At 34.5% G+C, this 12,727-nt stretch overlaps 1 protein-coding gene across 10 annotated transcripts in view; it reads right to left on the reverse strand.

Moving 5' to 3' along the window:
• Positions 1-3,031: 3,031 nt before the first annotated feature.
• SPAG6 (sperm associated antigen 6) overlaps positions 3,032-12,727 on the reverse strand; it is a 48,573-nt gene continuing 38,877 nt past the window's right edge. For all 10 annotated transcript variants that reach the window (XM_081932186.1, XM_081932181.1, XM_081932178.1 and 7 more), the window contains 3 exons: positions 11,537-11,653; positions 6,609-6,754; positions 3,032-4,039 (listed from right to left, as the gene is read on the reverse strand). In XM_081932186.1, coding sequence (XP_081788312.1) covers positions 3,973-4,039; positions 6,609-6,754; positions 11,537-11,653 — 330 coding nt within the window. In that variant the 3' untranslated portion in view covers positions 3,032-3,972. The remainder of the gene's footprint in view (positions 4,040-6,608; positions 6,755-11,536; positions 11,654-12,727) is intronic.

Below are 12,727 nucleotides of genomic sequence, written 5' to 3' on the forward strand. Positions count from 1 at the left end.
CACTGGCTAGGCAATATAACACAGTGCTTTGTATGTGTGCATGTGTAAATATAGGGATAGAGATAGAAATATGTGTTTTTAAATCAATCTTGGCAACTGCCTGGACAAATCCCTGCCATTTTCTTGGCAAGATTTCAGAAGTGTTTGCTTTCCTAGGTTTGAGATATGTAATTGATCCAAGATCACCCAGTTGCCTTTATGCCTAGGGATTAACTAGAATTCATCTCCCAGTTTCTAGGCATACCTACCTACCTACCTACCTACCTACCTACCTACCTACATACACACACACACACACACACACACACACATATACATACACACACACAAAGTGTTATGCAATCTGGCCAATAAATTTGATTTTGAAAAACCTGTGAGCTAATTGGATGCATGCAATGTTGCTTTTATTGTAAGTCAAAGCCCCCTCAATATTATTCACATGGTAGTTATTTCTCTCCAGACTTTGACTTCATCCACTTGAAGTCATCCAACTTATATATCTAATCTCCCATATTCTTCATTATTTCATAACTAGTCTGAAATCATTTCTGTACTTTAGTATGGTAGGCTGTTCTCTTACATATTTCTGAATCCTTTTTTAAAAACTATAATCAGATATGTGTGTGTTTGTGTGCACAGGGTCATTTGACAAAATAAGCAATAATCTCAAATGTGCTGGGCACTTGTAAGGTATCACCATAGAAAGCTCTATACCAAAAAACTTGAAGTATCTCCTTTAGCAGCCTATAGGTGAAATGGGATGTGTCATTGTGTAAAAATTTAATAGATTATGTGGTGGTTTTCATATAAGAGAACAGGCTGGTATCTTATTCATTTCTGAAAACAGCGTGCTTCTGTTTTGTGTGTGCATGTGGGCCAAGTAAGAGCAATCAAAATTGGCAATAAGCATCTCTGACTCAATTACATTTGCTATGCTCATTTATATTTTAAAAATGAATGCCGTAAAATGCCTTCTGTTTGTTGCATATCGTAGTTTTGAGAAGTCTTTTTGGCAATTATTCAAGTTCTTAACAAGTAGGGGTGTTCTGAAGTTGATTGCCTAATTTGAAGACAGTGACAGTGATGAAAAAAGAGAGGTGCATTTCTGTATAAAGAGATCTTTACTTCAGTGAACCAAATCATTGAAAATCGCCATGTGCACAACAATGCAAAATCAGTGCATGATTACTCAATAGGTTTTAAGAATGAATAGAGCCAGCATGTGCTTTAAATATATTAACTGTAATACAGTTGGCCCATACTGTATTAAGAATTGTAGCATATTTGTCTGTAAGGGACCAATGAGTTATAGCACAATTTAGGAAGAACACTAAATTACAAGTTTCAACAAACTGAGGATGTTACCTCCATTAGTGACTTCTTCACAAACAGTATTTGAGCCTCTTCCCATAAAGCTACTACTGTAGATAATCAACTTATGAGAGGAACAAACTTAATTTCTTCCTACAGGCTTCTGGTGAGCCATTCTGTTACACAGAATCTTAAGCTACTATAGAAAGGTCTATGATTTGATGCAGCTGAAATCTTTGATGCAGAAGAAAAATATCAATCTCTTCTTCAAGCAGACTGTTTTATGACTAACATTGTGTTACTAAATGCTGTTCTAGGAGATAAGAAAAGGTAAAAATGTTTAAACAAGATCTTCACTATATAATCATTTTACTATATTCTGCATTTCATTATTTAACCTCATTTTGTAAACCAATAGTTGAAGAGCAGAAATATGTTTATGCTATATACATTTTTAGACTAGTATATTGACCAAAGTAACTCAGCTAGCAAAAGATGCCAGATCACTAGTTAAGGGGAATAATCACAGAAAATTGGGCACATCCATTTCTCTCAAGGATATGTTTTACTCCTTTCATGAATCCCCTAATTTGTTTCTTTCCTAAGCATACACAAATGTTGCACAATACTAATAGCCTAATTGGCATTCACAGTAACCCAAATTATAGGGCTGAATGAAGCACATAGCATGTGTTTCATTTTGCCAGGACCAATATTATTTCTGTATTATTTAAAAGAAATATATGAAACCATTATCATATACAATACAGTGAATTTTGGCAATATGGCTAAGATTCATAGTTAAGCTTCCTTGCTTTATAAAAATAAAACAAAGAATGCAAGCTTACTAAAAAATTGCATAAGAAATTAACATTTAATCCAGTAAAATAAAAAAATAAATCCTACATAAATCCTGTAGTAATATGGTGATGATGCTGGATTGCACCAGGCTAACATTTTGGGTTCATGTTTTTTTTCAGGATCTGATGACTTTTAAGTTTTGATGGCTTTAAGGGTAAGGTGATGTAAAACAGGTACACTTACTTTGTCAAAAACAATAACAAAAATATACTGAGAGAAAGGAAGTGAAATTTATCTGGAGGATAAGGCTATACCTACCTCATGGCCTGCAGTTACCTGCAGAGTCCATAGCACAATTCTTAGAGATTTTGATGACATTTCTGTAAAGGAGAGGTGCACACAGTCTATGCACTGATTATGTTTTCTTTTTCAGTATGTTGAAGAACTACTGGTAAAATGTCAAATAGCCACACACCTCAAAAGCAATTAAGCCATAGAACAATGTAATCAAATCTTGGAGCAGTTTCATGATGCTCATTAGTAGTCACTACAACTCATTCATCAAGGTAGCTCTTTGCAAGCCAAAGTATAAGGTGGTGTCCTGTGGAGGGAGATAAGGAGTCAATTGATAGTAAGGCCAGAAAATTTATTTTTAGATTTTTCTGATGGGGTTTTTGTTTTTTGGTTCCTAGGATAATACGAAATATTTCCTTCCTCTTCCTCCTTTTCCCTTGTAATCTTTCCAACTATCAGGCATTTATTAACATACTAAGTTTTTATAAGATGGAATGTAATTGTCAGAAGGAAACAGAAGAGCTGAGATTATGATTGAGAGTGAAAAATTAAATTATATGTATATATATATATGTGTGTGTGTGTGTGTGTGTGTGTGTGTATATATATATATATAGGGCTGAATATTATTTATATGCAGCCCCTGAAGAGCTAAGTTCTGTTTCTTAAATACTGAACCTTTTAACCTTCTCAAATACCTGAGAAAAGACAAAAGGAAAACAATGTTGGCTTCACAAAACAAATGTTATTTGCATTTGACAATGAAAATTAAGTTCTATTTTTCTGTTATATGATGCTATTTTGTTTAATGGAGAGGTTGTTGAAGTGTGTTAAAAGGGGGGAACTATCCTGCCTTATAAATGCTGAGAAAAGGTGTGCATTCATACATTTTAAAGCAGTATTCGGTACCGTGCTTATCTTTTTTCCACTTCTACTTCACAACAGTTTTCCAACCTACAAATAGTTTGTTTCCCAAATACCAGTTCTCTTAAAAGCCACTCCTAGAAGTGATAAATGAAACAGTACAACAAAAGCTTGGTTCTTAAAAGGTCAAACATTCATTAGTTTACTGCAAGTACCAGGAGACAGACAATAGTGGTGAGATAATCAAGAAAGTGGAAGTACAAGAATAATAGGTAATTTCTGCTTAGACTGAACCACAAGCCTTAGCAAAAGAACAACAATCTGGTACAACTCTGGTGCTTACTGGATAATGTTGTAATTCTCCCTCAAAGAAGAATTTGATGGTACAAGCTGTTTAGCAAATTTCAGTTGCATCCAGAAAGAGACCTGGCCTCCCTGTACTTGGACTTAAAAAGGTAGTGAGAAACACAGTTCTCTTAAAATAGGCATAAGATAGTCTTTGTTCTTAGTGTGAATTCCAGAAGTCAACTGTAGATCAAAGGTGGAAAGGGTATGTCTTCCTGTTGTCATAATTGATTGGTAACATAACAGAAGGTTAAATATTTCCCACACCAGTCTTGGCCAAACTATATTTGCTTGCCACTCAAAACAAAGATAAGAAAAAGAGGGTTGCTTCCTCTCTTTCTTATAGAGATGAAAAAATTATAGAACTGGGTGATAATTTTCTACCCTTTCCAGAAGTGCTTCAGAATATCCAGGGGAGTAGTATCTGAAAGAGAAATAAAGGTTATTTTATTTAAAAATTATCATGTTAAATACTAAAACTGCAATTCAGCGAAAAATTAAGCATACTTAAAATCAGTAGAATTGTGTATAATTCAGATTGCATTTAGGAAATAAAAATTAGGCTAGAAGGCTAGAAAGGTTCCCTAAAAGGTGATTTTCCTCCAAATCCACAGGAGAAAAATGTGCATGCTCCAAGCATATTTGGTATCAGATTAGATTAGAAGTAAAGCAAATATCAAAATATTTGTTCAACCTCTGTCCGTTTTGTGTAGTAGGCTTGGTGGTTGCAATTTAACAATTTAACAGCAGTACTTTGGAAGAGGAATCACAGGAAAGGAGCTTTGTACTCTTAGCATCTATTTTAAACTGGACTGCACCGAAATCCTATATCTATCCAAATTCTGTTTTTCCTGTTGTGATTTAACAAGAAAAAATGATTCAATTTAGGAAACCCAAATGGGAATATCTTATAACCTATGTCTAAAGTCTATGATTCTTAACAACCTCACTCGTTTTTAAGATGTACTTTGTCATTTAATTAGAAATAAACATCCAGAAAGAAATCTTTGACCTTTGCTGTAAAACTCAGTTTCTGTATATTTGGTGGGGAGATTTTCCTTACTTTATTGTAAGATTGCAAAATAAAACACTATTTTATTTTGCAAAGACCATTTCTTTAGCACTGACTGAACTCTTTCAAAATGTTATTGGAATGATTAACTTCTGTCTGTCTATAAGGTCTTAGATAGGCAATCAAAGAATAAAGATCCCATCTTCCCTCGGATCTCAGTACAAAGGCCAAATTTAAAAGCAGCCTCCAGCTTTTAGAACAAAAAGAAAATGTCGGCAGACAGTAAAAAGTAAGGGAGTAACTAGTTCTTTTATCTTTCAAATCAGAGATGGTGCATAAATCAAATAAATAAAATGTGCAAACCAAGCAGTAAATCCTTTTGGTGGGGAAGGGAGTAGTTAAACCCAATACTAATATGTAGATGAATAAAGTCTCTATTACTAAATAAAACTAAAATCAATTGGAAATATTAAAATAATAAAATAATCAGATCTACATCTGCTGATGTGGGATATGTACAGTTTACTATGACAGTGAGTGCTACAATGTTCTTTGGCACTATGAAAATTAGAGGACTTGGATAATTCTATTATATTAGAAACCTGACAATATCTGTTGCTTAAATAATTAGGATTACTTCTGATTAAAATCCATGAATTCAAATTGTAGATTTTTTTGAAAAAAGAAAAGCACCTGATATATGTCAAGATAAATTCAATAAGATGAAGCATACTGATACTCAGTCTAATATAGTCTTTCCCATCTTAGTCCTTCCAAATACATTAAAATTACCACACATGGTTATGTTGATTGGAAATTTCTGGGGTTGTAATATTAATGACTCTAGTTGGTATCAGGTCTGAAAAAGCTGTCCTTACACTTCTTGCTCTCAAGTTTAGGTAACAACATTTCTAACTATGGTATGTGTTTTCAAGGGGTAGCAACTAAGGAGCTTTTATGAGACATGCATTTTAAAAAATTACAATTGAAATTAGAATGAATGATAGCATCACTTTATGGAAAATTCAGCTGACCAGTAGAGGGAGTACATATGTATGGCATAGAATTAGCAGTGCCTAACACACAAGTATATTTTTTAACTCAGTTACTATACAGTGCCCATTTACAACCAATTCATTTCACTATATCTGAAAGCAGAGCTCAGAGGGCAGGGAGAAAGGATAGGGCTTAGATTTTGACAAACTAAGGTAAGCTTTACAACAATGTGGAGTTACAAATACAAGGATTTATCCTCTTAATGGGTTTATCCAAAATCATTTTGATAGTTAGAGGCCACCTTGCGATCACTAGCTGGCCAGCTACCGTCTAGAACAGGGATGTCAAACTCACGTCGTCACAGCATCATCATGTGACATATCAGGACTTTCCCCCCCCTTTGCTAAACCAGGAGGGGGTGGGGCCAACATATGACATATCCAGCCTGCAGGCCACGAGTTTGACACCCCTGGTCTAGAAGTTCTAAACCATTTCCTATATTATTTGTACGTTTCAAATAGAGATATCAACAAATTTAGTATATTTATTGGGGCCAACCTCATGCTGTCTTCTAGTATGGAATTCTTGAACTTTTCTATTTTAGTGGACACCAAACTAAAAATAGCATTTCAGCATTTCTTGTTAAGGATTGCTTTAGATTATATAATCATATGCTTATAGATACCATGTGACATACATATGGTACACAAAGTGCATTACCTAGATTGAACTTAATAGGTGGATGGTAATAAAGAAATGTTATATTGAATAGATCAGTAATAAATTTGTTTAGTCCCCAAAGTTGCTGTTATGCAAATATCATTTTATATATATTAATAACAGGTCTCATCTCCTCCCCTCATGTTTCAGCATATTTATTGTACTTTGTATTAATAAAATGCCATTATTAGAAAGTTAGCTAAAGAAACTAAATTATAATTGTTTAAATATAGAATACGTGAAATTAATTATTTTCCAATCTCACCTGACTATTTCTTCTGGATAACAATTATTAATTGTGTTGATATACTCTTGAAGTAGTGAGCCAGCTTCTGCTTTTATCTCCTGAACTTTTTTAAGACCACCACTTGTTACAAAAAGACGCCTGGCTTTGGAATCATGTGGCAGAACCTATTTAAAGAAAACAAATTCAAGAATTCAATTTTCTTACTCAAAAGTTCTTATTTCCTTTGAAGCTTAATATTAATGTGAAGCTAAGATGCAAAAGAGTGAGCATAATTTAGCAAATATTCATTCAAGTCTCAATTAACAAATGAGGATATGAGCATTGTTGCCAAAAAAGAATATACAAAGGAGAAAAATAAGTTGTTGATCTGCAATTGTGAGTTTTTTTGACTAATCATCACTTCCTGAAAATGACATATATCAAGAGGCAGTGCTCTATCTTTCAATTTCTTGAGTTCACACAACTGTCACTCACAAACACCAATAATACTCATCAGATCTTGACTTGTTTAAGTCAGGTAATAAAAGTGCATAGATGACGATTCACAGAACTAGAGTTACAGGAAAGCAACTTGTCCATCTTTTCTGTGCTCCACACAAAACGAGCAACCTAAGAACATCAAAAGTGGGTCAGATAACCATGGAAAGCAACAGGTAAGATCATAATAGCTAAGGGACACATCCATTTAGGTATGAATATCTAATTCATAAACAAAGTTAAAAGCTGAGATTATATTGCCAACTGACCCACCTCTACAAAATAAATATCTCAAGAAGAGTCAAGGATGCAACCACAATTCATGATGAGTGGAAGTACTGTGTCAGTCCCATCTGGCAATAAGAGCATGTTGCATTTTGCTGTAGGTCCCATCCATGAAGAAATATCACTTAATAGCACCTATTTTCTGCTGATGCATCTATCCTTTGGAACTTCATTCCCCCAGAGGTCAGACTGGCTCCTATCTAGCTGGCCTTTCAGAAGAGTTTGAAAACATCTTTGCTATCTGGCCTGAAGATCCTCTAATGTGGGTATTGCTAGGGAAGTTGAGTGTGCTCCTACTGACATTTTTAATAGATTTTATTTATTTATTTATTTATTTTTGTTATGTGTTCATTATCTTGTATTATAGCGTAGTGGTTAAACAGCAATATTGCCAACAAAACTCTGCCCTTAGCCTGGAGTTCAATCTTGATAGTGCTTTAGTGTGTCCTTTTGAAATTGGTAAAATGGGGACCCAGAGTGTTGGAGTTAACATGCAAATAATGCTTCTTCATTGTAAACCATCCAAAGAGTGCTGTAAAGCACCTGGGGATGTATATAAGCCTCAATGCTATTGTTATTGCTATTCTATGTTTTAAATTTTGTTTGTTACTCAGTCATTATGTAAAATGGGCAGCTATATAAATTTACCAGAAATGCCAGACAGAACAGATAGAGTTACTGGGTGATACATATCTGAATGCACTGAACTGAAACAGATTGTCCTTCATATAATAATTCATAACAGTGTAGGGGCTGTTCTGCAGAGCAACACTACAGTGTTTTCTCTAAACAGAAGTCAGTTTAAGATATGCTGACTTACAAGAATATTGACTATTCACCTTGGCAATTAAAGAGAACAGAGATTCACTTCACATAAGAGGCAGGATAGGAAGCAACCTTGAGCAACTGTGTTTGGGCTCCTAGGATGGAGAGGTTAGCCACTTTCACATTGTCCAAGCAGATCACAAGATTGGAGGTGCTCCCCTCTGATAACATGTCACTTTGCTATTTCTGAACATGTCTGCTTACCTCTTGAAAGTTTATATAAGAGAAATAACAGTAACTCTGCCTAAATTTTCTGTAAGACCATTATGAAACAGACATGTTTGGGGTGGAGCTCCTACGAACTAAGTTACATTTGTACAGCATTTTATCAGTGTTGGAGAAGACTGATAGTATAGTAAAGAGGATTGCCATTTTTATGTTTCTTGGATTATGAGGGAAACTAGCATAACTCTTCCCACCAACTTCCACAAAACTCACCTGTTCCGATTAGCTGGCCTGGCATAATTATAACTGTTACAACTGTTACCTCCTGGAAATATACTTTTAACTGGTATTTTAAGGGTATTGTTTTAAATTTAATTGATTTTAGGGGTTTTAAAGCCATATTTATATTCTTGCTGTACAGTTCTTTTAATTCTTTAACCTCCTCCATATTTATATTTATTCACTTATTCATCTGTTTAGCTATTTAATGAATTTTACTGTGGATGATTTACTTGCTGTGTGGACTGTACACCGCCCCGAGTCCCTTTTGGGAGAGGGGGCGGTCTAGAAGTGCGAAGAAATAATAATAATAAAAATGTTACAAGGAAATATTACCAGCAAGCAGTTGTAGAACCTGAAAGTATCCACATACTATGCTAAGTGGTATTAGAGTAGGCAAAATAGTCAATCTCACTGCAGCTTGTGAAAAAAAAATTTCTACGCCACAACAAGCATCTGAAAGCAACTATTACACTCTTGTTCACAACAGTAGCAATTACTTAATTATTCAGTGTCTCTCTCACACAGAAAATCCATGTGGAGCTTCAATCACAACATTTCAGCTGTACCTAACTTTTTTTAACATGCTCTTTGAACATCCCTGAGTATAATAGTGCCGTCCTATCTAGAAACTGGTCTACAAAGGTACCCAAACATGGGTATTTGCAGAAAATTAAGGAGCCAATATTAAGCCTGAGATGTCCCTGACGAAGGAAAGTGCAATCTTGCTTTAAAGTAGTGACTACAGCTTTTCAGAGATAACATGGGACAGGTAACGGATAGTTCTACAATCTGAGAAACAGGAACAAAGAATATAAGTGAGAAAAACTGAACTTGCTCAAAATACTTGACCTTATTATGAAATGCTTCACCATCTATAAGTATTTATACTTCAAATGCAGGGACAAGTTACAATTATCAGAGAACTGGGGAAGCCAAAAGCATTGATACAATATAGAGGGAACCATTTTGGAGATAGTAGCTATGTCCAACTTCTAATCTTCAGTATAGACTTTGTGTCCAAATAGGAACCTTAGTTGAAAATAAATGGGATGTAAGAGGAAGAGGGTAGCTTGGTCTGGAGGTCTTTAAAATCTGCTCTGACAATAAATGTCTACAAATGGCAATCATGCCATTTGCTGTGCTTGCTTAGAACAGGTGTGGAAACAAGTTCAATGTGCTGTTATCTGGTGTAAAGATTGCCCAAAGACTATCTACTTGGTTTATCACTGCAGATGATGCAATAAGGAAAAGGCAGCCTTGGTAACATAAAAATGAAGATAAAACATAATAATGATAGATGGAAATGTAGGAAACATCCTTCCTAGGGAGATTTAAGGATACTACTTTCTATAATCCTCAAAAGGAACTGAGATGACGAACAGCACCTTCCTGCATATATGGCCTATTTGATAGATGTTCTGCACTGGTGCAGTACCCACTTGTTAAAGCACAACAGCCACAAATATCTATTTTGTATCCAGAAAGTATAAAGAAGAAGAAAATACATTACTGTACTCAAAAACCACTGTGGAAGAACTTACGGCACTTTAATTCAGTTTGCAACATGAATATAAAACTTAAAGTGAATACTATAATAATGAGATGACTAATAAGTCTTATCTGATAAATATTATGCTATGTTCACATTTCTAGCATTAAAGAAAGAGGGCTATTTCATTTTATACATTAAAATATATTTGACCCGATTCAAAAGATTTTATTTTTGAACTTGGCATCTAACAGCTTTGAAATACCAGGGATTAGTATTCCCTTCTCATAATTATTTGTGTTTGCTTAATTATACATTAGTTTATTCACTTGATCTAATCATACCATAATGTTCTTGATAAAATCTTTAAAAGACATGGATATTTTTTAAAATATGGTTTGCTCTCTATGATTATTTCTAACATTTCACATTCATTAAGCAGTGAACTTATAATGTTTAGCAGACAGGACCAATTCAGCTGAGAACCTTCCATCAAACTGTAACACAGACTGGTGAGTAGAATGAATTTTCTGCTGAATTAGAAGCACACAAACTCAAATAAACCAATTAAATCCACCCATTTTAAGATATTCTGTGGTCAGAGTCAACCACAGCTTGGAGATGCAATAGGATGACCTCTCCTTATAAAAACAGATATGCATTATTCACAGACCAAAGTCAGGTTACTTTTTATATATTTTATTCTAAGCCTTTGAGATACTATAGTGGAATAGGGCTAATAAGTAAATAAAAGGAAATACTTCTCTTTAAAAGCATTGGTAATTCTTTATGATAAAAAGCAAAAAGATAGCTTAGTTTCATGCTTTCTATTTTTTAAAAATTCTCTATTAAACACACTGAGACCATCAGAGTGGGATGGATTACAAGGCAAACAATCAGGGAGTAATTAGAGTGGTCCTGCGTGATGAGATTTGCAATCTATCAGAAAGAGTGAGCCTACTGGCATTCTATTCCTTCTTAGGTATAAAGGCATAGAGTCTAATTAACAAACTTGTTGATAAAACAAAGAGCTTTTTAGCAGGGATTCTGGCCTGCTATCCATTACAACCTGAATCCAAAACCTGGTCCTTGATAGTTATGTCCATTCAAGACAAATAGTTCTTTTGTGGCCCTTGAACTGTTGTTTTTGAGATTGTTAGGCCAATATAAATAGTATAGCTACTCTTGCTTAATCTACAAATCAGGATGCTTTAACTCTGCACTCTCTGATCTAGGGCAGACAGAGCCACTGAACTTAGGAAAAGCTAGTTAAACAGTTACTGAAACCTTCCCCCTCCCCCAAAACATCCCAACTAAAAAAGGGAAATGGAAAAAATGGAACCTTACAAATAGTCAAGGAAGTTTTCTTCTGACTGCTGCCACCATTCTTAAGAAAGAATATTGATCCTGGACTGATTCTTACCTTGCTGAACTGGCCAACTATATGTTTCAGGATATTGGGGGGAGCATCATGTAGCAAGGGCTCAAGAGCTGACAGATGAGTACACTTCTGTAAAATATTCTTCAAGGCTTTCTTAGCCTATCAAAATACAAAATGTCCTCAGTAAGACATCAATAGAAAATAGCTACTTACAGTATAAAATTAAATTTGCATTATTTCTACAAGGCAAAAAGCTGATAACTATTTTCCAAGCACAATACCTGAAACATACTTTTTGCAAATGTTTAAAAATTACGTTGGAAGGTAGCATTATAATAAACCTATAAATGTACATTAATGGGATTTTTTAAAAATGCCAATAATAATAACCCTATTTTTATTTTGGATTATGTGGGTTTCATTTTGTAGGTCCAGTGAATTTAGAAGTTCAAATACTCATTCTATCGGTAAGCTAGGAACCATTTTTTTGGTTCCTAGCATACTAATACCAAAGAAAGACAAAGGGAGACCTACTCATGTTCTAACTCTAACTCTAATCTTTTTATGTAGTTTAAAGATATTTACCACTTGATTAAACTTGAAGGTTATATTTACTGAATTATTAAATCACATGGACATAAAGGAAATAGACTGGCCAACATTTGAAATGATTTGACAAGTGTTATAATTTTTGAGTACAGCATTCACTTAAACAAAAAAAAAGTTCCCAGTTGAGTCCTAAGTACGTAACTGCCAGAGTACATGTGTGTACACAGCAAACCTATCTTAAAGATCTGATTGAACATTAGAGTTTTATAGATTCCTTTAGCAGTTGGTGCAAAACAACCTCTGGGCCATAATATAAACAGCAGTCTGTGTGGTATTATGCAAATGGGACAGGTTGATATCATTCTATTCTGCCACGAACATTTAGAATGCCATGTACCCCTCCCTCCCTCCCTCTCGCTCTCCCCCCCCTCTTTTTTTGGTGGAACATTGAAAGATGGAATGTCTTAGGACCATCACTACATTTTCCCCTATAAAAATAGTTGTTCCTTGGAGATCAGAAATACTTTGTCACATTTCATTTAATGGCTAAACTTACATATTTGTTTAACTACATTCATCAAATAAACCATATTAGACTAGTTTAAATAAGCCACAAATATGAATTGTAAAACATAATAGCTGGGTACATATACCAAACTAAACCAAACTCCCCAAACTATATGA

The sequence above is a fragment of the Natrix helvetica genome, assembly GCF_964273705.1.
Source record: "Natrix helvetica genome assembly, chromosome: Z".
Classification (NCBI taxonomy): Eukaryota; Metazoa; Chordata; class Lepidosauria; order Squamata; family Natricidae; genus Natrix; species Natrix helvetica.